General features: G+C 53.0%; 1 protein-coding gene across 1 annotated transcript in view; it reads right to left on the minus strand.

The window, feature by feature from the left end:
- TOGARAM2 (TOG array regulator of axonemal microtubules 2) overlaps nucleotides 1-25,613 on the minus strand; it is a 93,357-nt gene that overhangs the window by 24,778 nt on the left and 42,966 nt on the right. Inside the window, exons 5-14 of the mRNA XM_054547684.1 lie at nucleotides 24,751-24,962; nucleotides 23,815-24,005; nucleotides 16,134-16,180; nucleotides 13,077-13,243; nucleotides 10,358-10,508; nucleotides 9,706-9,870; nucleotides 5,346-5,496; nucleotides 4,402-4,507; nucleotides 3,218-3,453; nucleotides 578-736 (exon numbers count right to left, since the gene is read on the minus strand). Of these exons, the coding sequence (XP_054403659.1) occupies nucleotides 578-736; nucleotides 3,218-3,453; nucleotides 4,402-4,507; nucleotides 5,346-5,496; nucleotides 9,706-9,870; nucleotides 10,358-10,508; nucleotides 13,077-13,243; nucleotides 16,134-16,180; nucleotides 23,815-24,005; nucleotides 24,751-24,962 (1,585 nt within the window). The remainder of the gene's footprint in view (nucleotides 1-577; nucleotides 737-3,217; nucleotides 3,454-4,401; nucleotides 4,508-5,345; nucleotides 5,497-9,705; nucleotides 9,871-10,357; nucleotides 10,509-13,076; nucleotides 13,244-16,133; nucleotides 16,181-23,814; nucleotides 24,006-24,750; nucleotides 24,963-25,613) is intronic.

A 25,613-nucleotide genomic window follows, 5' to 3' on the forward strand; every position in this document is an offset into this window, starting at 1 on the left:
GGATCTTATTATGTCGCCCAGGCTGGTCTCAAACTCCTGGCCTCAAGCAATCCTCCTGCCTTGGCCTCCCAAAGTGCTGGGATTACAGGTATGAACACATCCGGCCTATTTTTTCTTTATATCCCTGATATGTATCTAAAATTACCATAATTATTTATTTATTATCTGTCTCCCTCGACTAGGAAGTAAGCTCCAAGACAATAGGGGCTTCATTTTTCTTATTCACCGCTGTGTCCTTAATAACAAAAAGAGTGATCATTAAATATCTCCAGAAAAAAAGGCCTGAATGGTCTTACAGAGAACGGTGTTGGGGTGAGGTAGAAACAAGAGCAACACTCAATGGGTAAGAGGGGAAATGGAAGACCAGAAAGTGGAGGCAGGGAGTAAGGACCCCTCCCTGAATGGGCTTGTCTTGACGGAAGGGATGGGACCAGAGCTGAAAGGAAAGGACATAGCTTCTGCCCACCTGCCTGTCCCTCTGCAGGATCCCAGGGAAGCTGAAGCTGTGTGCTCCAGGCCCCTCAGGGCTGGCTGGTTGGTTGCCTTGTCTGCCCCCAGGCCCTTGGCCCTGCCCTACCTGGTGTCCTGGTTGGAGTCCTGGGCCAGCCTCACCAGATTGTGCACCAAAATGTCTGTGCTGTCTCTGGTGCCTGAGAGAAGCTTCTCAGCGCCGATCTGCTCCAGCACAGCTAAGAGGTGCTCAGCCGCGTATTTCCGGATCAAGGGGTTCCGGTGGCTGAAAGGAAATCATGGCCCAGGGGTCAGTCTCAGGATAGTGGTGTGGAAGTCCCCAGGCTGGCAAACATGGATCTACCATCACAGACCCATGCTTCATGCCAGCCAGAGGCTCCAAAAATACTTGTCCCCATGTGAGCTGAGGGGAATCTTTGAGGAAAGAGCACCCACTTTCTACTAATAGGGTGACAGCAACAACGGGAGAGGGAAGGAAAGTGACATGAAGCTACACAACTTTCCCCAATACACCGTATGCATACTGTTCTTGGGAGCTTCCTGCACACATATCCTTCCTTTTGTCTAAATACTCTTCTCCATCTTCCCTCCACCTAGAAAAGTCCTACCTAACCAGTATCTCCTCTTCTTTCCTTCCCCAGCCCCACAGGCAGAATTAGACGTCCCACCCACCACCCAAGGTAGCGCTGTCTTTGTCCCCAGGGAAGTACAGTTACACCCTTAGGGCCCCCATCAGGCTGCCAGCTCCCTGTGGGCGGGGACCAGATTATCTGTCTCCCTTGACTAGGAAGTAACTCCAAAACAACAGGGGCTTCATTTTTCTTTTTCACTGCTGTATCCATAATGACGAAAGGTGTGATCATTAAGTATCTCCAGAAACAAAAAGGCCTGAATGGTCTTACAGAGAACAGTACTGGGGTGAGGCAGAAACAAGAACAACATTCGATGGGCAGAGGGGAAATGGAAGGCAAGAAAGTGGAGGCAAGGAGTAAGGACTCCTTGCTGAATGGGCTTGGCTTGACGGATGGGATGAGACAAGAGCTGAAGGACATAGCTTCCATCCACTGCCTGTCCCTCTGCAGGATCCCACGGAAGCTAAGCTGCGTGCTCCAGGCCCCTCAGGGCTGGCTGGTTGCCTTCTCTGCCCCCAGGCCCCTGGTGCTTCCCTACCTAGTGTCCTGGCTGGAGTCCTGATTCCCCCTCTGTGGCAACCCCACTGCCGTGCTGGTGCCTGACACATCCCTGGTGCTTAGCAGGAGCTTAATGCATGTTTGCTGAACTGAACTGAGACAGGAGGGAGAAGAGGGATTCATGGGTGAGTTGGTGACCATAACAAGCGGAACCTGAGCTCTATAAGAGAAACCTGTCAGAATGGCACCTTTTCCAAAGTGCCTCTGTGTCCACACTCCATCAGAAAGCACTGACCCTTTTGTCCCCTAGAGTCCCACCCCAGTGGAACACAGTGGGGGGACATCAGAACTCTCCCTACTCAGCATGGTCCATGGACCAGCAGCACTGGCATCTGAACCAGAATCTGCATTTCAGCAAGATCCCAGCGGACTCAGATGCACAAGCCGTGACTCTGGTTCTTGTTGACAGTGATCAGTTGCCTGTCCCTCCATGCCAGCACCTTTTATCTATTATCTCACATCTACCTCATCAGCTACTATTATCATCATCATTCTGCAGGTGAGGAAGCTGAGCCAAAGGGAGGCATCCAGAAAAAAAAAATACAATTCATTTCTCCTAAGTTAATTATAGACACAGTAAGCACTCAGTGAATGTCAGGTACGGGCAGGCACCGTTCTAAGTGCGCTTTCATGAGTCAATTCAATTACCTCTCATAACAACCTCATGAGGTAGACACCATTATTATCCCCATTTTACAGATGAGTCAACTGAGACACAGAGAAGTGAAGTGACAATCAGGATGTGAACCCAGGCGATGTGGCTGGGCAGGATCTCACCCTTTGCAGTATGCTATGGTACAATTACTAAAGGTCTCCCAGCTGGTCCAACAGGCCCCTGGGGCTACTGAGAAACCTCATGCATCGGTGTCATGATCCACTTATGGGGTGGAGAGGCCTTTTGCTGTGTGGGAGAAGTGGCTTGGGAAATGCTTTTGGTTTTGCTTTTAGTGTGGGTTTTTAATGACAGGGAAAACAAATCTGCAGAAAGGCTCCAACAGGAGCTCAATACCTTCCCCTCCCCAGGAGGAGGTCCAGTGGGGCAAGCTGGAGAATGAAATTTTGCGACTTTCTCTTCTCACTGGCCCACATTTCATCAGAAAGCAACACTGCTCCTGGGGGTGGCAGGAGCTCCAGGGCCCACGCTCAGGCTGCCTCTGCAGCCCTGTCTCCCGGGGCACTCCCACAGCCACGGTGTGCTCCCCAGCTTTGGAGTGCAACAGCCCCCTCTTCTTCCAGCCAGAGCTCCCCGCATTTCCCCGGCCTGGCCGATGAAAGGTGGGAGAGAAGCCCGGTGCCCGGCACAGGGAAGAAGGGGTCTTCCTCCCCCAGCTAAGTGGGAGGCACCTGCTGTGAAGTCTGAGGTGGACCCCTTCTTCACTCTGAACCTCTGACCCATCACCCTGGCCTCTAGCATCCAGAGGGACGCCCTGCAGCCTCACTTGCCTGCTTCCCTCCCTCCCTGCACCCTTCCCTCCTTCTTTCACATCTCAGGGCCTCTCCCCTTGCCTTACCCTCCCTGATCTCCCCAACTCCTGAGACAACAGGCAGCCACATACTAGACACCCGCTGAGGTGAGGACTACCAGGGAACGGGCAAGGGTCACATTCTCCACCATAGCCCTCAGAGACTGGCCGGCTGCTCTCTGGATGAACTCGTTGGTGTCCGCCATCTTCTGCAGCAAGCAGCGGGCGATCTCCTCGGCCTCCTGGTCCATATTCTTCTTCAAGGCCTGGAAGAGGTCTCCCAAGGTGCTGATGGCCAGGTGAGACACCTTGGACCGCAGGTTGGTGACCTTGGAGAGAGGAGAGGGGCCCTCCAGGGTGCTGGACCCTGCCAAGGGCTCTGGGATGCATAGAGAATGGGCCCTGCACCACCCTCTTCCTCCACCCCCACCCTTCCCCTGACCTAGGCCTTGCCACGCTGGAAACTAAAACCCTGCAGCCACTCCGAGCAAAACTGTCCCATTTCGTTATCATCTCAATTATTAACCCCATCGTTATCATGCCCATGGGAAATGTGCACCCTCCGTCTTCAAAGCACTTTTACAAAGAATGTCTGATTTGATCTTTGCAACTACCAAGTGAGAAGTAGGTACCAAGAGAAGCGCGGTAGTGCTGACGGAGGCTCTAATTAACCTGGGAGAACGTAAGTGTATTTTTTCTGGATGCCTCACTTTGCAGAGGAAACAGAGACCCCAGGCCACATGCAGGAAGGCAGATGCTCCCCACACAGCCCAGGCCCCTGTGTGTTAACAAAACAGCATCCTCCGTATTCATCCCCACCCCAATCCCACTGGAGCAGCCCACTCCGAAAGGCAGGGCACAGCCTCCGCTGAGACCAAATGCAGCCTCCTGCCTCTCTGGACCCAGCTAGACCAAGGCCCAGAGCCATGAAAGAAACACTTTGGGAAACACTACCACTGCCCTAGAGTTGGGGATCTGGCCCTGGACGCTCCATCCCTCCTTAGGCATTTTGAGTACGGAGGACCATGCAGGCCGACACGTGGGCACATGGGATTCTAATTGTTTCCATTCCCAAAGATTACAAATAAGGGAACCCTAGGCCTCAGTTTTCCAATCTGAGAAATGGGTGGCTACCTCCTACCTCAGTGGCTGAAGGCTGAGAAATAAGCAGGGATCCCTATGTTTCTGGAGCCACGGCCCCTCCACAGCTGCTAGCGGACTGCATCGAGCAGCCGCAGTGGGGCCAAATGCACAGCACACAGGCTGGGGGGCCTCACCTCCCCAGTCACCGCCAAGCACACGTCGTGCAGCCTCCCGGTGAGGACCTCCGAGTGACAGGCTGCCAAGCGCTGGATGCTCACCAGACCCTTCTCCTTCATCTGCCTGCGAAGCAAGGCCAGGCTCTGTTGCAGGCAGGTGGGGAGGGAGGAGCCCCACCCCTCTGCAGACTACGGGCCCCACATCACACACCATCACGGTCCACCCTCTCCCACAGCAGGGTGCCATTCCATGGCCTCAGAGCAGGGTTTCCTGGGGTAACACCCTGGCCTGGAATCCTAACCACTCAGTAAAAGCCAGTTTTATGTGGCCTCTGGCTGGCCCTCAGCTCTGACAGTGCTGTATGGAAGCCCACCTCCCCACCCCCAGGACCTGTCTGGGTCCTTGACACAAAGCCAACACCTTCAATAAAAGGCACTTGAACAGAGAGGACCAAAGGCAGGGAGGGCTTCTCACAAATGTTCTGGAGCCCGAGGCATCGCTTTGCTCATGACCACAGTCCTGCACGGTCCTGCGTCCCCACAGCGGGAGGAGCGCTCGGAGCAGATTCAATTTCATTCAGAGAAATAAAGGGCTGCGGCCTTTCCTGGGCCCCATGGTGTGGAATCAAATGCATCCTTGCCATGCCTGGCTTTGGTACACCACAGAGCCATGCATAGGCTGCTTGGAGGGTCCCAGGGCACACACATAAAGCCAGGAACGCCACACACTCATGCACACACGCACATAAACACACACGCATATCTACATGCACGCACAAAATGTATGCGTGCACATATGCACGCACGCATATCTACATGCACGTAAAATCCAAACTGGCTTTTACGCTCCATGGTGCTGGAACCCCAGAGTGGGAGAGGAGGGAAGTTGAGGGGCAGAAGCTATTCTGCAACAGCCCCTGCTTCTGGCCAGAACACAGCACATGGGGGAGGCATCTCCTCACCAGTCACTGCTGTTGAGGCACTGGAGTGCATCCCTCAGCCCCAGCTCCGGATTCGAGAAAGGCCTCAACTCCTTACAGGCTCTAAGATCCATCTCCTCCTCTTCTTCCCATTCAGGAGACCCCACCGTGAGCACCGCAGGTAATGAGTTAGCTGCATTCACAAGAAAGAAACAGCAGGCTTCATGCAGCAGGACAGGCAAAAGCCCTAGTGGCCACTCCTGCCACCGCTCACCATGGGAGGCCGTGCCACCACCCTGAGCCCACCTAACAGGGAGGGTGTACAAGGGGAAGTGCCTGGTGAGGCTAAGAACCCAGCACCTGGGCTTCCCTCCCCAGGACCCATGAAGACCTCCTAACTCTACCTTTGGTTGACTTTTCCCCTTCCTGCCCTTGCCAATGTGATTCTTATAAACAGACTTGTGATAAGCCACATGATGTCATGGGACAAAACCCCCCAGTCAGGGGGACACCTCCAAACCTGCCCCATCTGTGGTGGGGTGGGGCCCCCTGAGCCATCAATGAATGATCTCCCTACTCACTTTGGTGGCGGTCTAACCTCATTCCCAACCAGAGGCCCGTACGGTCAGTGCCTCCTTCTTCCCTCCTGCTATCCAGCCTTTTGTGAGGTTGCCCATGAGCAGGGAAGGGTCCAAGAGCAGATGGCTGGAGGAAGGCAATGTAGCTAACTGGCACCCACAAGGTCCAGACGCAGCCACACACGCAGGGACCCGCAACAAACAGGTTGTCGTGTTTTCTAGGCTCTCCTTCCCAGGGGACAGATGCTGAAATCATAAACTCCTAGGACAGGAAGGAATCTTACAGGGCCTTTGTCTAGCCAAATGCCCTGATCACACAGTTGAGGTCTCAGAGGCCCAGAGAGGGTGGGGGACCCTCCACAGCCCCTCGGCTCCTCTGTCAGCACAGCCAGGACAAGAAGGTCCCCCTCCCAGTCCAGAGCTCTCACTACCACATCTTCCTTCCTGGCGAGTTTTCTCCTGAGCTTCACCTCCACCAGGATGATTTTCGTCACAGTACATCTGGAGGTCCTGGGCAAGTCTGAGTGGAGAGGAAGCCCTTTACTGAAAGTGGAGGCACAGCCGGGCACAGTGGCTCACATCTGTAATCCCAGCACTTTGGGAGGCCAAGGCGGGCGGATCACCTGAGGTCAGGAGTTCAAGACCAGCCTGCCCAACATGGTGAAACCCTGTCTCTACTAAAAATACAAAAATTAGCTGGGCATAGTGGTACATGCCTGTAATCCCAGATACTCGGGAGGCTGAGGCAGGAGAATCGCTTGAACTCAGGAAGCGTAGGTTGCAGTGAGCTGAGATCATGTCACTGCACTCCAGCCTGGGCAACAGAGTGAGACTCAGTCCCGGGGATTAAAAAAAAAAAAAAAAAAAAAAGCAGAGACACAAAGCCCTCACTCTTGGACTCTCTTTTCAGTACTGCCCTTGGCATATGGAACAGTCTCTTAATCAGTTATTTCAGTCACTCTCTGAAAGGCAGGAGGTAACATCCAACCTCCCTGTCCTTCCCTGGGCAGCACGGACGTGAATGACATGCTTTCTGCAACACTCTCAAAAAGAGGCTCAGTCTTCTGGAGCGAGCAATACAGCCTCCTGCCCTGCTGCCCCCCTTCCTCGCCTTCACCGCACCCCGCAGGGGCATTTAGCATCCACTGGATTTAAAAACAAACCCACAAAAGCCACTGGCAGGGGGATTCCAGCCTCCAGTGTCTTGAGGGTTTGTGTGGCCTCCCCCTTTGCCCTACCTCTGACAGCTTTCCAGTCATATTCGTATTTGTGCCTTCTGGTTCAGTCATTTCTATTTTTCACACACACAACAGGAAAAGTTGAACAGATCCTGAGCTGAGCTCACCTAAACCAACCCAGTCTCCCAAGAAAGGCCAGCTCCTTGTTGGAAACAGTGAGTTCCTCTTCAAAGGTCCCGCTTGTCCTCTATTTTCAAAGCTTAACTTCCTTGCCTCCTTGCCCCTAGTTACAGTAAACAACTTTCCAGCCGCTCCCAATCTGTAACCCACGTCCATTCCCAATCTGTCACCCACATCAGTTCCCAATCTGTAACAACCCACATCTGTTCCTTATTTGACGCCCTTAGTTCCAAAACTGCTCTTCCAGCCGCTAGAGCCCCGATCCCTGCTCCATTTGAAGTAGCCAGTCGGGATCAGCTTAGATTGTGCTGTCCGACCCCAGCCAATGGGGACCGGACACAATAGTAGGGACTGACTGCGTTAGGGATAAAAACCCCTTCCCTCCTTTGTTGTGTGTGCTCTCGCAGTGACCAGAAGAATGAGCAGCAGCCTTCTGCGGAAGTAAATTTGCCTCGCTGTGAACTCCTTTGAGTGCTCATTTTCTTTGTGACTCCTAGCCCTTATTTCCAACACCCTCACAGGACATATTAGGAGAATCAGGAGGACAAGCAGGTTTACAATCCTGAAGTACTATCATTTCCAGCCAGACTAAAAACCCAAACTATACAGCAAGTTAAGGGATTCTTTGTTCACCGTGAGGAGAGAGCAAGAAGAGGAGGATTCAAATGCAGCTTCCAGGATGGTTGTAAGAGGAGAATGTTGGCTTTTTTTCCTAACTCCAACAACCTAACCTACTTGATTGTATTTCTACCTACCCGCTCACCCGCCAAACATAAACAGTTCAAATAAAGAGGGACAACAGACTATCCTGGGTCAAGCATCACTAGCCAAAGTCTCAGTCTAGTGATCTTTAGATGCTGGTACTGTGGGGCACCATGACCTTGAGTGACCTTGGGTGGCCTTTACATCACTAGGTCTCAGTTCTGCTGCTATAAAATGAGTGGGTTGGCCAGGCATGGTGGCTCACACCTGCAATCCCAGCACTTTGGGAGGCTGAGGTGGGTGAATCACTTGAGGTCGAGAGTTTGAGACCAGCCTGGCCAATACGGTGAAACCCCACCTCTACTAAAATACAAACATTAATCGGGCCATGGTGGCATGCACCCAGCTATTCAGGAGGCTGAGGCAAGATCACCTGAACCCAGGAGGCAGAGGTTGCAGTGAGCAGAGATCGCACCACTGCACTCCAGCCTGGGCGACAGAGTGAGACTCTGTCTTAAAAAAAAAAAAAAAAAAAAAAAAGTGTGGGTTGGGTTATATACATCAATAGTTCTCAGTATCAATCATGTCATTCAATTACCACTTTCATGATTTTTGCCATATCTCTCAATAGCCTGTCCTTTCATTTACATTGTACTTTTCTTCAAATCACAAAAGAATTTCGAATCCTAAAGAATTTAACTTTAAAGGGAACTTTCTGTCACTACCATAAACTAACACTGTTTGTCATAGAATATGATAAATATTTACAATGAAAGTAAAACAATGTTAAAAACTCTAGCTAAAAAATTTGTAGGCAGCTTCTGTCTTTGAGCCTAAAAGAAGATCTCCTTGTTTAAAAAGAGAGGTGCCACCATGATTGTAAGTTTCCTGAGGCCTCCCCAGCAGCAGAAGCAACTATGGTTCCTGTACAGCCTGTGGAACTATGAACCAATTAAACCTCTTCTCTTTATAAAAAATAACAAAAATAAAGAGAGAGGTGCTAAAGACTAGCACCAAATTCAGACTTTCTACTTGAGACAATTGAAAGGATAGAAAGAGAATTGAAAGGGGAGATGAGTTGGCATTATTTATAGCATGGAAATTATGCTCTAGTCTATGATCATTTACCATCACATCCCACACTTAAAGAAACTGTGAACCAAGCTGACTGTTTTTAAGTTTTTTTCAGTAGCAAAATCTTTCCAAATGAAATCTCACATGAATGCTCAGTATACAAAAAAAATGAGGCAAAATAGAAGCTCCTCTGGTAGAATGGGGACAGAGCGTCCCCATGTCCCAGGCACGATTCCTGAGGTGCCCTGGTAGAAGCTCTGGACCCTCTGATTCCCGTCTGTAGCCAGTGCTGTCCAGCCCTGACATTTTATGAAGCAACAGGAAAGAAACCGAGGTCTTCCCCAATCCTCTCATCCTCTTTCTGCTGTTCACAGCTGCTTCCTTGGGTGCTGCTGTCTAGTGTCTTTGGCCCTGGTGCACTGGTCACTCCTCCAGGACATGTCACACAGGCTGGGCACATCACAACTCCAGTTGTGACATCCTGCGTCCCAAGCCCAGCCCATAGACAATGATGAGTCCCTGACACTGTTTCTCTCTCTGGCAAGGCAACCACCACCCCAGGCTGCCTCCTGGTCTAACATGGACAAGGGGCGGAAGCAAAGCCACAGAGGTCACCTTTGCCATGCCTCAGGGCATCCCGAGGCAGCATGGTCAGAGGGACACGTGTGCCTGCCAGTCCGGCCTGCCCACCTGAGGCGTGGCGGGCAAAGCGGGGCTCCTGCAGGCTGACGGGGATGCTGGGCAGGGAGGCCCGGCTGGCCCACTTCCTCAGGATGATGCTGACGTCATTTCTGCGTGAGCCGCTCAGCCTAGTGGGCACAGACAGGGTCCCGCTGCCCCGGAGAGGAAGGAGGCCTGTGGACACAGAGAAAGTCCTGGGACTAGGCAGGTCTGTTTTCCCCTGGCCTCAATGTCCTCCTTTGAAAATGGGCCCATGGCTGGCCACAGTAGCTCATGCCAGTACCCCCAACATGTTGGGAGTCCGAGGTAGGAGGATGGCTTGAGGCCAGGAGTTCAAGACCAGCCTGGGCAACATAGAGAGACACCCATCTCTACATAAAATTTAAAAGAAATTAGCCAGGCATGGTAGCACATGTCTGTATTTTCCACTACTTGGGAGGCTGAGGCAGGAGGATCCCTTGAGCCCAAGAGTTTGAGGCTATGGTGAGCTGTGATTGTGTCACTGCCCTTTAGCCTGGGCCACAGAGTGAGGCTCCATCTCTAAATAAATACACAAATAATAATAAAAACTTTAAAAAAGAAAATGGGCCCATCAGCAGGCTATGAGAGAGTGGACTCAGCTCCCCAAGCCTGAGCAAATCCCACACCAGGCACCCAGTACCTTCCTTCATGAAGGCTCTCTGGGAGCCCAGGCCCTGAGGAGTGAGCTCCTGCCCTGTCCTGGGCTCCTCCAGCCTCCAGAGCAGCTCCATCTCCTTCATCTGCTTCAGCCGCATCTTCTCCCGGGCAGACTTGGAGATGGTGACTTGGATCTGGCACAAGGTCAAGGCAAACTCTATTAACCTCCATTCATTCAATCATCAACATTCAATCATCAAAAATGTTTCTCCTGTGTGCCAATTGCTGTCCTGGAAGTGAACAAAAAAGACAAACTCCTTGCACCTTAAGAGCTTCGAGGTGTGGGGGAGAGCCAATAAACAGACCGAATGCTGATATCAGGCAGCATGTGCTGAAAGAATAGTAAGGAGACAGAGATGATAGTGGCTTTTAGCCTAGAAGGTCCCTAGGGACTCCCTGAGGAGGTGAAGCTTAAGTGGAGACAGAAATAAAGGAAGGAGACCAGCCCCACAGATTTCTAGGAAAGAAGTGTTTGAAGCAGAGGGAATGAGTGCAAAAGCTCTGAGGCCGGGTGTGCTTGGCTAGTTGGGGACAGTCAGTGGGTGGACACTGGCTGAGCTCTCTGAGTCAGAGAAGTGACAGGACACAAGATCAAGCAGGGGGCAGGATCCACATCACGTGGGCCAAGGAAAGGACTGGGCTTCTCCTCTGAAGGACACAGGAAGCTGTTTAAGGTTTTGAGCAGAGGAGTGACATGATCTGACTTCTACTGGTGGGGGCTGTCTCTAAGTGTTGTTTTTTATAATTTTTTATTTTGAAATAGTTTAAGACGCAAGAACAACTCGTAAGTTGTCAAAATAGAACAAAGACTTCCTGTGTTCCCTTCACCCTTCCCCAGTGATATTATCTTCCACATCCACAGAACGTTCTAACTTCCATTTCTCTAAGGCTCATGACAGCTGCTGCACGGGAAGGGTCTGGAGCTAGCCTCACACTGGAAGCAGGAAGAGTGTTTAGGAGGCAGCTGAACATCCCATCAAGAGGTGGTGGGGCTTTGACGGCGATGGGGATGGGGAGGTGGGCAGATTCTGGACATGCTTCTAAGGTGCAGCTCACTCTCTTCGCTGATATATGAGGTGCAGGGCGAGAGAGGAAGAGAGGAGCCAAGGATGCCCGAGGTGGTTGACCTGAGCCACTGGAAGGCTGGAGTTGAGTTGGCCCCTGGGGAGAGAGGAGGTTTTGTGAGGTGAGCGTTCAAGGGTTGAGTTTTAGACACAGTCAGTTGGAAATATAATTAGGCACTTAAGCAGAGATATTGAGTAGCAGCTAAATATGTTACTCTGGAGGTCAAGGGAAGGTATAGGCTGGCGAGGGAGGTGTGGGACTCCTCAGCATAGAGATGGTACTTAATGTCTGGACTGGATGAGGACCTAGTGGGTCAGTATAAATAGACAAGAGGCCGGAGGGCTGAGCGCTGGGGGAGTTCCAGCATCCAGAGGCCGGGGAGACGACGAGGAGGCAGCCAAGAAGGGCTGGGAAGGAGCTGCCTTTCACGTAGGCAGGACCAAAAAAGAGCCACCCCTCGCCCCATCCCTGTCTGGAGAATTCAAGGATGAGACACAAGTCATGTCAAAAGCTGTAATGGGGTCAAGGTAGACGAGGACTAACCGTGGCTGCATTTGGGAAGATGGGCAGTTTCAGTGGGGAGTGTGGACTAATGCCTGTCAGGAGTGGACTCATGAGAGAAGAGAGACGCGGCAATCATTTTGTCTTGGTTTTGTTTTGCTTTCTTAAAATGAAAGAGGTAACAGAGAGCTAACATGCTGATAGCAATGATCCCGTTTCAAGGAGAATATTGTTGATGCCAGAGAGGGAACAAGTGTTGGAACTGAAGGATTAGCTGGATTGAGCAGAACAGCAGGAGAAGGTGGTGAGCCAATGGGATGCTTGCAATTGAGACCATGGTGGGGGGACACATTTTAGAATGCCAAGGCCTATGATGTGGCCACAGGAGGGAGCGCAGAAGTGGGGTGGAGGATAAGCTCGTTTCGCTGCACTGAATCGTTGTTTGTGTTTCATGTTGTGTGGTCCTCTCTACAGTGGGAGGGTTGTGGTGCTGATTTAACACAGTCACCCAGTCTTTAACAGAGAATATGCACCCAGGAGGCCTTCAAGATATGCTTCTTGACCTGGAATGTTCTGTTTCAAAGAATGAGCACAGGCTCCTCACTACAGTGACTCCCCAAGCTTCACTAAATTCGTTCCAACCAGGGAAGAGACCACCTTCCAAGGTCACCTGAGAAGTGTGAGGTATTCGCCAGTCCCTGGAGCACAGCCCGCAGCTGATCAGCCCTGAGTCAGCTGCCTCTCATTTGCTATCTTGGGTGTTAGTTCAAACAACGCAGCCCAGTTCACCTAAGGCTTCCTGCTCTCTCCCCCACATTCGGCTTCCTCCTGAGCCCTGTACAACCTCCCCGTCCTCCTTCCTTCCTCCCTCCTACCCCTCAACAACCCTCTGTAGTCTTCCCTGCATCTAGTTCCCCACCCCACTTCCGACCCCCATCCTTTCTCTTCCTTTCTTCAGCCCTCACCCCAACCCTGTCTGCAGGTTCTGGGCTTTAGTACTTGGGTGGCTGCCTCGGGCTCTCCTTGCTCTGCTCTGTGGCTGGTCCCACTCTTGAATACTTCAGACGCTTGCTTGCCTTCATGCAGCCTGTGGTCCACTCCAGCCCCACTTCCTCCTCCTCCTGCTCCCCAGGTACCTTGGTGCCGATCTTCTTCTGGTCCTCTTCTTTCAGCAGAGGGCAGGCTTCTTTGGCACGGTCAAAGGAGAAGGCTGTCAGCGTGGGAGCAGACTGAGAAAAAGGCAGGGCAGGCTTCTTGGCAGCGGCAGGCCTGTCTCTGATGGGTGAGGCCAAAGGTTTTGGCTCTGAGGGGTTGAGAACAGGGGTGGAGCTGAAGACACCCAGGTCACTCCTGAGCTCACTGACCCTGTGGCTGGCTCAACTCTACTGCTAAGCCCCACACCCTCAATTCTTCCTCAATGGAGCAAGACCTGAGTTAGGTTTACTGTACAGGGCAGCACTGGCAGGCATGAGGCAGACTACCTGTGGACCAGCATCACCCTCCATTCGTTCATTCACTGCACACTTTATTCCAAGATAGGTGTGGGAGTGGGGAGGCTGGGCGGGAAACAGGGCCAGATGTGTTATCCAGGAGATGTAAGACGTTTCCTGAGAATGTAAGTAAGTGTATCTGTCCTGAAAGGTATGTACAGCAGGAAAAGAAAAAGCAAAATGGGCCCACCAATGCTTTCCTATGAGCGTGGGCTTGCCTGAAAGCAAGACGCAGCAGGAAAGGGCAGAGTTGCCAGGACCAGAGATCTAACACTAGTCCAGTCTCATTTCACAGATGGAAAAGCTGAGAGCCAGTGTGATGGTTAATATTAGGTGCCATCTGGATTGGATGCCTACATAGCTGGTCAAGTATTGTTTCTGGGTGTGTCTGTGAAGGCGTTGCCAGAGGAGACTGACCTTTGAGTCAGTGGACTGGGAGAGGAGGACCCGTCCTCAGTGTGGGTGGGCACCATCCAATCAGCTGCTAGCTGCCATCGCAGCTAGAACTAAGCAGGTGGAAGAAGGTGGGATCACCTTGCTCACCGGGTCTTCTGGCTGCCTGCTTTCTCCCCTGCTGGACGCTTCCTTCTACTCCTCCTGCCCTTGAACATCAGACTCCAGGTTCTTTGGCCTTTGGACTCTAGGACTTGCACCAGTGGCTTGCCAGGGGCTCTCGGACTTTTGGTCACAGACTGAAGGCTGCACTGTTGGCGTCCCTGGTTTGAGGCTTTCGAACTTGGACTGAGCCACTACCAGCCTCTCTCTTCCCCAGCTTGCAGATGGCCTCTTGTGGGACTTCACCTTGTAATCGTGTGAGCCAATTCTCCCTAATAAACTCCTTTATATACAGACATATATCCTACTAGTTCTGTCCCTCTGGAGAACCCTGACTAATACAGCCAGTAACCTTCAAATGCTCTTGGGATGGATAAAATACCCATTCACTTCCAGTTGATGGCATCGAATCCACAGTATTGCTTTGTCATTCATATTTTCCCCATCAGCAGATTTTAAAGGTACATTTCTCATTATGAAGGCAGGGCTCAAACAGGTTCATTCATTTTCTGCCACCCACAGGGTTTGGAGCTAACCGTCCTTGGGTGAACCTGCAAGTCAGGGGTCTGCTGATATGGGACCACCAGCTGAGGCTGCCTGAGGCTGGAAAAGACATCTTACATCTGGGACCCCTGCGGAGCTCCCAGGTCACCCGGGTCCTCTGCCCAGCCCATGTCTTCTGCAAAGGATTCCTCTGCTTGGTGCAGGGAGAAGGATCAAGGGCAAACGGGGAAGAGGGGCTTTGAAGCCTCATCTGCCCAGAGGTTAGAGGCAGGGCAGAGGGCACATGTGGTAGGCACCACCTGGCCAGGGCAAGGACTGCAGGAATGCCACAGATGTGGGGAAGCCCCCAGCTTCAGACAAGACCCTGTGAGCCCCTACCACGTGCTAGGCATGTTGCGCACAGAGGGCAGTGTCAGCCCAGCTGCCAGCTGGAGGGCAGAGAGCCCTTTAAGGACTTAACTATTTTGTATGTCACTTCTTCACCTGCACCCCAAAGGGATGCCCTGGAAAGCCTTGTCTGAGCAGCCTGCCCCTGTCACAGGCCCCTGGTGACCTGGTTGTCAAGCAACAAGCTGGAGAGCCAGGGGAGGAAGTGGTTACTGACTGGGGTCTCCTGGCCCAACCCCCACACCAGCATCCTCCGGGTTAGCTCTTAAGGTCACTCAGGGTGCCAGTGCATTTCGCCACAGACTGCCTGAGCTCACCCTGCTGCAGCCTGGCCCGGGACCAGGGGAGAAGCAGCTGCCGCAGAGGTTTCTGTGCCAGGCCCAGCTTTGTGTTTTGATCCCAGGGCCTCTTGGGCAACAGCCACCCCCCTTCGCCAACTGCCCCACCAGCTGAGCTGATTAGCAGAGTGACCTGCCAGGAAGCTGGTCCTAGGGAGGCCACCCCTCCTGCCGGGCAGCAGAGCGGCTGCCTCCAACTCCTCCCCACCATGGCCTGGGTTCGGGGTGTTCTACTCCCCAACCCTGCAGCAGAGGCTCAGCTTCCATCCACCCATCCCACCTCCCCATAGAGTTCAATCCAGGAAGGATCCCTCCTCCCTCTTTAAAGGCCTCCTACCCTGCCCTGTCCCCTCTCCTCACCTCAATCCTGTGCTGGCCCTATACTCACAGCTAAAGCTCCTGGGGCCGGCTGGCTGAGGTTTGTGGGCTCTGGTTTACCCTCTCGTTCTCTAGGTGAGGAATACTCTCTCTACTTGCTTAACACACCGCAAGGGGCAGCTGCTTGATGTGTCAAGACCCCAGCTTTGGAGCCATGGAAACTTGACTGCAAGCCTGACAGGGCTCAGCGACCAGGGAGGACATCCTGCTCACAGAGCTTTCGTGTGCCAGCTCGTCTGTCACACAGGGCCAGCATCGTCTCTCTTATCAAGGCTGTGGCAAGCTGCACAAGCTGGTGTATGTCATCACACCTGACGTACCAGAGCAGGTGCCAATAAACGTCACTTCTCTTCCATACCTCGCCCGGGCCCGCTGCCACCCTCCGGTTAGACCTCCGGTGACTTCAGCTTCCTGCTGTGAAATGAAGGGCCCAGACACAAGAGCTCTCAGATCTCCTCTGGCCCTAACTCTGTTTCCATGACCCAGCTCAGGAATGTAGAGAGTCAAATAACAAAGGGAGGTGTGCATGGAAGATACGTACCCAGAGATGCAGGGGTCTTCTCCCGAGGCCCACTCTCCCGAGCCAATCTTAAAAGAATGGGGGAGAGAAAAGCATCATGAGGGACGGCCAGCCAGAGACACTGCTGGGGGAGCCCAGGGTGGCTCCAGGATGGGGCAATGGCTGAGATGGGGGACAGAGGGGAGGGCATTGTTATCCCTGAAGAGGCTCTTGGCCCAGGATTCAAGCTGCAGGAGATACAGCTCCCTCTGCAAACACAAGGGCAGGCTGACCACCAGGCCAGGTTCAGCCCCATTTCCTGGCAGTGCAGCTTGCCCATTCCCCAGGAGGTCGACATCCACACAGAAACTGCTGGCTTAAAGGAAGCCCCCACCCTCCCACTGCGCTGCTTGGGCCTGTGGAGCTCAGAGCAGCTGCAGCAGACAAGGGTAAAACTGCCTCCCAGCTCAGACAGCACCGAGCTCAAGTTCTCCAAGCTGCCCCAACCCCGTGAGAGCTCAGTGACCCCTAAATAGTCCCACTCGTGATTGTAATCCCCATCCTAGGGCCTGGGGGGCGGGGTTGATCCCCTTTGCTGTGGCAGGAAGTCACCACTTTTGTACCAGAAGCTCAATCCCAATTACCCACAAGAAGGGAAGACAGTGGCATCCCTGGCACTGGTTTTAATTGTAATTTCTTAAGTTGGAAGCACCATTTACTTATTCAACAGATATTTACTGAAGACCTACTATGTGTCAAGCACCATTCTAGACACTGGGAATGGAGCATCAATAAGACATGACACTCCCTGCCCTCCGGGAGCTCAGGTTCCCATGGAGACCAGCCCTGCAGCGTCCCACATGGCTTTCCCTTCTCGGTGGACATCAGGACCCACTGGGGGGCTGACAGAGTAACAAGCCACAGCAACAGGACAGGAACACAATATCCCATGCTCTGGCCTCAGAGGATCACAGTCCAGGCCGGGCTGGAGGAGAGGCGGCAGGTCAGCCCACCTCAGTGCCTGCCTGAATCCAGGAGAACCCTGATCCTTGGGGACTGTGGAGGTCAGGAGACCCTGGGTCCACGGGAGGAGCGGATCTTCAACCTGGGCCTAGATCAGCCGGGATTCGCCATTGCTCCCAGGGCCAGGCCCAGACTCTTGGGTCTGGACCCACGGGGAGGGATTGTGTGGACTGGAGATAGTAAGCGAATGCCCCAGGGCACCCCTGACCTGGGGAGCTCGCCCCCTAGGCCTTTGCCATTGTGACCTACCACTGCCCAACCACTGCCCAACGGCACTAACAGGATTGGAGGCAGGCAGGGAAGGGAAGTGGAGCATCAAAGTCCACACAGTTGCCCTTGGCTTTTACGAGCTCATGGAGGTCCCAGGCTGCCTGAGGTGTGCACAGGATGCCAAAAGCCCCAATGCTGCCCCCTTCTCCAAGACCCGGCCTCATCCTGCTCAGGCCTCGGCTTTGCCCCTGGGGCCCTGAGCTGCAGCCTCCCTGCCCCCGCACCCCCCTAACACACACACACACACACACACACACACACCCCTGCTCTGAGCAAGGGATTTGGCCTCAGATGACTTGGCTCAGCTTCTCTTAAGCTGTGGACCTTGGGGAAGCCTCTTGCCCTCCCCTTCTCTAGAGACCCCACAGCAGAAAGTACTGAGGGCAAGACAGGCCACGCCGATCAGGGCCCCTGCCTTCCTGCACGTGGCAGCCCCGCCCCACCCTGCGCGAACCTCACAGAAAACCCACCACCGCTCAGGCTCCTCCCCAGGCCCCAAGGAGGTGGGTGGAGCAGGAGCAGCAAAGCCCTGTTTCCAGCAAGAGCCCCTCCCTGCTCCAACCCAAACGTCTAAGCGTGTCAAAGAGTGGCCTCGGCACTGTCCCCAGCACCTGCCTCTTCTCCTATGCCCTGTCTCCAGGAAGGGTGCCAGTATCTGTCCAGTGGCTGAAGCCAGGAACCCCGGCATGGTCTCAGCTCCCCCATCTTCAGCCCACATCCAGCCCGTGGCTTAGCCCTGCCATTCATCCCACCCCACCTCCACCTCTGCATCCTCAGCCCGCAGACTCCCTGCCTCTGCCCTGTTCAGGCACCTTTTGCCTTCTGCCCGGATTCCTGCAGCAGCCCCACCTCCATCTACACAGTCCGTGCCACTCTGAGGTTGCCAGTGTGGCCTTTCTAAGTCACAGCAGATGCCACTTTCACACCCGAAAGCCTTTGGTGGCACCTCCTCACAGGAGGACGAAGCTCCCACTTCTCAGTTGGCACACGGGCCCTTCACCCGCACCCCACAGGCTGTCACGCAAGGATGCAGGGGCTCACTCCTCCTTCCGTCTCTCCCTCTTCCACCTCCATCTCCATCTCGCAAGTGTGCCCTCACCCTTCCCTGAGAAGTCTGCCTGGCATGATTCAGATCTCCTTCTCCTGGGTCACCAACATGATGGGCAGCCTTCGCCTACGCACCCCCCTCTCTGCACTTCACCTTGATGACTCCCTGGCCGGAGCACACAGATTGTGGCCTATGCGCCTGGCACATAGTAGGTGCTTAACAGCTGTTAGGTGAGTAAATGGACAGATGGATGAGTGAAATGGTAATAGAGGCTCCATCCCGTCCATTGGCTAGAGAGCCCCACATTGTCAACAAAGGGAAATCCATGTCACAACCAGACAGGAAAGGACAGATATTTATTATGGAACTAATCCATGCCAGGTACCAATCCTGGCCCCACGGAAGCCACAGACGTTTTTGACATATGGCCTCTGCCCTGTGGTGCTCCAAGTTAAAGAACAGAATGAGGTTTAAATAAAATAGGCTGGGCCAGGTGCGATGGCTTATACCTGTAATCCCAGCACTTCGGGAGGCTGAGGTGGGCAGATCACCTGAAATCAGGAGTTCAGGATGAGCCTGGGCAACATGGTGAAACCCCAGCTCTATTAAAAATACAAAAATTAGCCAGGCCTGGTGGTGCATGCCTGTAATCCCAGCTACTCGGGAGGCTGAGGCAGAAGAATCACTAGAACCAGGGAGGCGGAGGTTACAATGAGCAGAGATCACGCCACTGCACTCCAGCCTGAATAACAGAGTGAGACTCCATCTCAAAAAAAAAAATTTTTTTTTTTAAATTGGCTGGGTGCAGTGGCTCACGCCTGTAATCCCAGCACTTTGGGACGCCGAGGTGGGCAGATCACCTAAGGTCAGGAGTTCAAGACCAGCCTAACCAATACGATGAAACCACATCTCTACTAAAATTACAAAATTTAGCCGGGCATGGTGGCATGCTCCTGTAGTCTCAGCTACTCGGGAGGCTGAGACAGAAGAATTGCTTGAACCCAGGAGGCAGAGGTTGCAGTGAGCCAAGATCATGCCACTGCACTCCAGCCTGGGCGACAGAGTGAGACTCCATCTCAAAAAATAATAATAAAAACAAATAAAAAACAAATAAATAAAATAAACAAAATAAATTTAAATAATCAAGATTTGCTTATTTTGTTTAATGGAAGGGAGGGGCTGAGGCAGTCCCTGGGCTGGATGCCTGTGGACAATGCAGAGAAGGCCACTTCCCCTCCTTGCTGCCCTTTAAAGGGGGAGTAGGTAGACGTGGAACAGTGGAGACGGAATGAATGGGTGGGGAAAGGGGGTGAGAGGCTGTTGGGGTTGCAGAGATGGACAAGGGGAAGCACGATGTCCCCTCGTAAATGGACGGATGGATGAGTGAAATGGTAATAGGTCCTCAGGGTCTGGAGGGGTAAGAAGGCCCCGCAGAGCAGCACTGGGGGACAGCGGGGAGGAACTGTGTGGTCGTGGGCTGGATGGACCCTGAATGTCAGGCCAAGGAGACTCAGCATCATGCGCCTGGGTCCTTGACACAAAGGACCCTCCATTCATTCAATCAGGAATGTCAAGACAGGCAAAGGGCACGCAAGAGGTGTGCAAGGTGGCAGGGGAAGCAGGAAAATGAAAGATGGGGATGGAGCACACAGGGCTGCAAGGAGACTGGCTAGGCACTATTAGGGGAGGTCAAGAAGGAAGCGGAAGTGCAAACCAAGAGGGAAAGGCAGGGGCAAGAAAGGGGTGGAGCTTTCATGGCTGTTAAGAAAGACTTGGGGGGCTATGGAAATGTGTTGGAGCAGGAGGCACTAGGAGCAAGGGTCAAAGATGACACTGAGACTTGAAGGCCAAGGAGAAGGTCTGCACCTTGACAGCAATGAGGAGGTCTTGGGAGGGGGTGGTTTGGGGAAACACGAGGTGGTCCTTGTTGCCATGATGGCGGCACAGCCTCCCTGTCTCTCCCTCTGGTGCTAGATCACATCAGCCAGGAGAAACTGGAGATGCCCAACAGAAAGATGGAAACACGGAGCCTGACCTGTGGATGGTTCCAGGGCTAGAGCAGGAGATGTGAACTCACCCATATTCCACCATCTGGAAGACTTGGGCACACATAAGGGCCCCAGGAGAAAACAGGAGATGGGGCAAAGAGCCCTAGAACAATTTTGGGAATGGCAGAACTTAGAAATGGAAGAGGGCACACAGGAAGCTGCCTGGAAGGTCGAGAAGCAGGCATAAAGTCAGGATGCAGAAAAAGAAGAAAAATTCAAGGGCTATCCATGGTTCAAATGATGCAAAAAGGTCAAGAGTAAGGAGATAAGAGGAAAGGCCACAGGTCTGGGGCCAGCGAGTCGTGAGAGTCACAGATAAGGCTGCTCCGAGGGGAGGAAGAAGCCCCCGTCTGAGTGGGAAAGGGGAGGACGTGTCCACTGGTGAGGAGGCGGAGGTCAGTGGAGCAAGCCGCTATCTGAGGAGGCTGACGGTGAAAACTGAATAGAGAACTCGAATCCAGGAGCAGGTACATGGACGGGTCTCCATACCCCACAGGGTCGGAGGAAGGCATGAACATGTATGTGCACAGAGGGAAGGCACCAGGGAGATGGAGGGAATGAGGAAGTCTGAGAAAAATGGAAGAATCCAAGTCATCAGTCCCCAAGAAACGGGAGGGAAGCAGTCACAGCAGGAACTGGATTGTGACTGTACTGAAGGAGCCAGGCCCATAGGCCCTGAGCACACGCACACACCCTCCACACACATGCACTCACACATACACGTGCACTCACACACAGATACACATGCACACACATGCACTCACACACACATGCACTCACACATACATACATGCACACACATACACCCCACACACATGCACACACACTCCACATATGGCTTCACACACGTAGTCACACACACAAACACATGCACTCACACATGCACACACATGCAGTCACACACACGCTAACACACACGTACTCACGCACATGCATGCTCTCACACACATGCACACATATGCACTCCACACACGTGCACCCCCACACACACACACGTGCACACGTGCTCTCACACATACACACACACATGCACACACACTCCACACATGCACTCACACACGGTCTCTCACACACACACACACATATACACACCACACACACACATGCACACACACATATGCACACACTCCACACACATGCACTCACACAGTCTCACGCACATATACACACATGCACACATACCCCACACACATGCACACATGCATGCACACACACTCCACACACATGCACTTACACACATGCACACACACACTCATGCAGACACGCATACACATGCACACACGCACTCACCCATATGCACTCACACATACACATGCACACACATGCACTAACACACATGCACTCACACACACATGCACACACAGACACTCCACACATGCACTCACACACACATACACACATATGCACTCACGCACATGCACACACATGCACTCACGCACATGCACTCATACAAATACACATGCACACATGCACTCACACATGCACTCACACTCCACACATGCACTTACACATGCACTCACACACATGCACACACATGCATGCTCTCACACACATACACACACATGCACACACTCCACACACATGCACACACACTCCACACACGGCTTCACACACACGTAGTCACACACACTAACACATGCACTCACACATGCATACACATGCAGTCACACACACATGCTCTCACATGCACTCATGAACATGCATGCTCTCACACACACACATGCACACACACACTCCACATACATGCACCCACACACACACCCATGCTCTCACACATACACACACATGCACACACACTCCACGCACTCACACACATGGTCTTACATATGCACACATACACACCCCCCACACATGCACACACACACATATGCACACACACTCCACACACATGCACTCACACATGGTCTCACACACATATACACACATGCACACATACATGCACACACACACTCCACACACATGGCCTTACACAGGCACACACATACACATGCACACACACGCAACATGCACTCACACACCTACACATGTACACACACCCACACACATGCACACACATGCACTCACAACATGCACTCAGACACATACACATGCACACACATGCACTCACACACACATGAACACACATGTATTCACACACGTACACATACACTCCACACACATGCACACACACTCCACACAGATGCACTCACATACACATACATGAACACACATACGCCACACATGCACTCAGACACACTCAGACACATACTCTTGCACTCATGCACACACAAACACACTCAGACAGTACACACACATATGCATGCACTCACACACATATACACATACTCACACACACACTCTTGCACTCACATACATGCATGCACTCACACATACATGCACACATACACACTCACACATGCAGGCACTCATACATGTGTGCACACACAAAGACACACTCAGACACACTCTCACACACACGTGCTCTGACATCAGTCTGGACTGACCACGGGGATGTTGCTGGCCATCTAGAGCACTGTCTTCCTTACAAGCCATAACCCAATTTATGCCAACACAAAGACCCTCTTCCCCACTTGTTTGTGGGATATGAAGACCCCTTTTCAAGTCCAAAAGTTTGTGGACTGTCCGCCATACACATGATACCGGTTGTATTTTTAGTATCCATCAATTAAGAAAACACTTAATTACAAAGAGCTGCCATGAACTAAATCATGCTTTGAAATAGTGTTTTATTCATAGCCGGGCGCGGTGGCTCACACCTGTAATCCCAGCACTTTGGGAGGCCAAGGAGGGCAGATCACCTGAGGTCAGGCATTTCAAGACCAGCCTGGCCAACATGCTGAAACCCGTCTCTACTAAAAATACAAAAATAAGCAGGGCATGTTGATGGGTGCCTGTAATCCCAGCTACTCATGAGAATCGCTTGAACCCGGGAGGCAGAGGTTGCAGTGAGCTGAGATCACGCCACTGCACTCCAGCCTGGGCGACAGAGTGAGACTCCATCTCAAAATTATATATATGAGATAAAATAATTAGTGTTTTATTCATTACTCCAGCAACCTCATCCACTAAGGCACTAGGAGAAGACAGAGGCTGGAGACATTGTTCGTGATGCCATTGACCCAGCCTGCCGGAGCCAAGAGGCAGAGAAGCCCCAGCAACCATGCTGGGACCTCCCTAGGTCTGTGGCTCGTGGGTGGAGCCCCCGGCCCTTTCGCTGCCTGGTGTCCCAGGAACTCTGCCCCAGCATGGAGGATCGGCCATGAGGAGCCCCAGTGGATCTCAGGGGGACAGAGGGAGAGAAGTCAGCAAGGAAGGCTTGACTTAGAGCTCTTACCGCGTGCGTGGGGCTCTCAGGCCCATGAGGACTCCCTGGCCTGGAGGTAATGGGCTGGGAAGGGAGCCAGGCACACGGGAGGGGGTCGCTGCAACTGTCCTGGCCTTTGGAATGGGTGGGATCATGATGCCGCCCAGGGACTTCCACATCTTCTCATCATTGCAGTGCAGGTATTGCTGGGAGATCTGCGCCTGGGAGCAGAGGAGGGACAGGGGTCTGGCCTATGGAAACATACCACGGTGAACGCTCACCTCCCAGGCACCTCACACAGTGTGGGGCCTGATGTCTCTTTTCAGCCACACCACCCTGGGACCCCCAGAAGGCTGACTGCTTCCTTACCACTCCTGGTGAAGTGACTGGCAAGCCCTTTTGTGACTATTATTATTTGTTTTTCTGTTCTCATTTCAGAAAAATCCTAGAACATCAGAGCTGGAAGGACCTTCAAACACATCTAGGCCAAACCTCTATTTTCACAGATGTGCAAACTGGGGCCCAAAGAGGGGTGTGACTTGCACAAGGTCACACAGCCAGTGAGGGGCAAACGGAAACCAAGGCCCAAATCTGAGTCCTAGCCCAGCATTCTTTGCCACACTCTTGCTTAAAATGGAGAGGGTCAGAAAGCAGGAGGAATTCTGGAACACTTAGACCAGAGAAGGCCTAGGGGACCACCAGTTCTAGGACAAAGGTCATGCAGCCTCTGGCACAGCCACCCAGAGCCCCCAGGCCAGCTATGGAGGTTTGGGATGCTGGGGGAGGTGGTGAAATGAGCACCTTGAGCCTCTCCCAGTGCTGTCCCTATCCTCACTGCAGACCTCGAGACACCTCCAGGGATGCTCAGGGCATGGATTCAGGGGTTGATGGAGGCTAGAAAGAAAGGCAGGAGGAAGGGAGGGAAAGAAGCTGAGGACCAGACTCACAGCAGTCGAACCGCCTTACCTCCTGAGCACCGGGTCTTAACTCGTGAGGACCTGGAATGCTCCGTGGCGGGTCCAGGCCCTTCTCTTTGACTCCACTGGCCTCGGGGGTGGTAGGGATGCTCTGGATGGGAGGCATCGGCCTGGGCACTCTCAGCAGCCTCTGAGAGGCGGCTCGGGGGATGGTGCTGCGCAGGGGAACTCCTTGGGGGCCTGCCCCTGGATCTAGAGAGGCTGTACAGGGATGGGGATGGGAAATCAGTTAGTCCCAGAAGAACAGGGAGTGGAAGGGGGATTCAGACCCCAGCTACGGGGCCTTCTGCCCTGGGAAGGACTGGGATGGCGAGGAGAGAGACTAGATCTGCCCCCAACCCCACCACTGGTAGACTGAGCAAGTAGCCGCTTCTGAGTGTCTGTGCCATTCCAGAAAGTGCCCATCCAAGTTACCCATTTAGAATTCAGAGGCAGCGTGGGAAGGAAGGGAAATAAAAGCAGTGCCAGATCAGGAGGAAGCAAAGCAGGTCCTGGCCGTGGGTAGAAGCTATGTGACCTCGGGCAAGCCACTGTCTCTCTGAACCCCATTACGCTTCTGTGAAATGGGGTGATTCGATGACATCACTTATATAAGATGCCAGGCAAGTACCTGGCACATGACAGGGGCTGATAAATTACTTGTTCCGCCTTCCTTTTCGGCTAATGATGTGGGGGCGTAGCTGTTTTGACATAGCTAACGTCGTCTAAGACAGACCGCCACACTTCCAGCTCCCTTCTGAATGCTTCAGGTGCCCAACAGACATCTTCAGCGCCCAGTGCCCCACTCCACCTCACCCAGCAGCCATGCCTCAGGCAAAGGCACAGGGCAAGAAGCACTGGGATGGGCCAAGA

This window comes from Pongo abelii, chromosome 12 (genome assembly GCF_028885655.2).
Source record: "Pongo abelii isolate AG06213 chromosome 12, NHGRI_mPonAbe1-v2.0_pri, whole genome shotgun sequence".
Classification (NCBI taxonomy): domain Eukaryota; kingdom Metazoa; phylum Chordata; class Mammalia; order Primates; family Hominidae; genus Pongo; species Pongo abelii.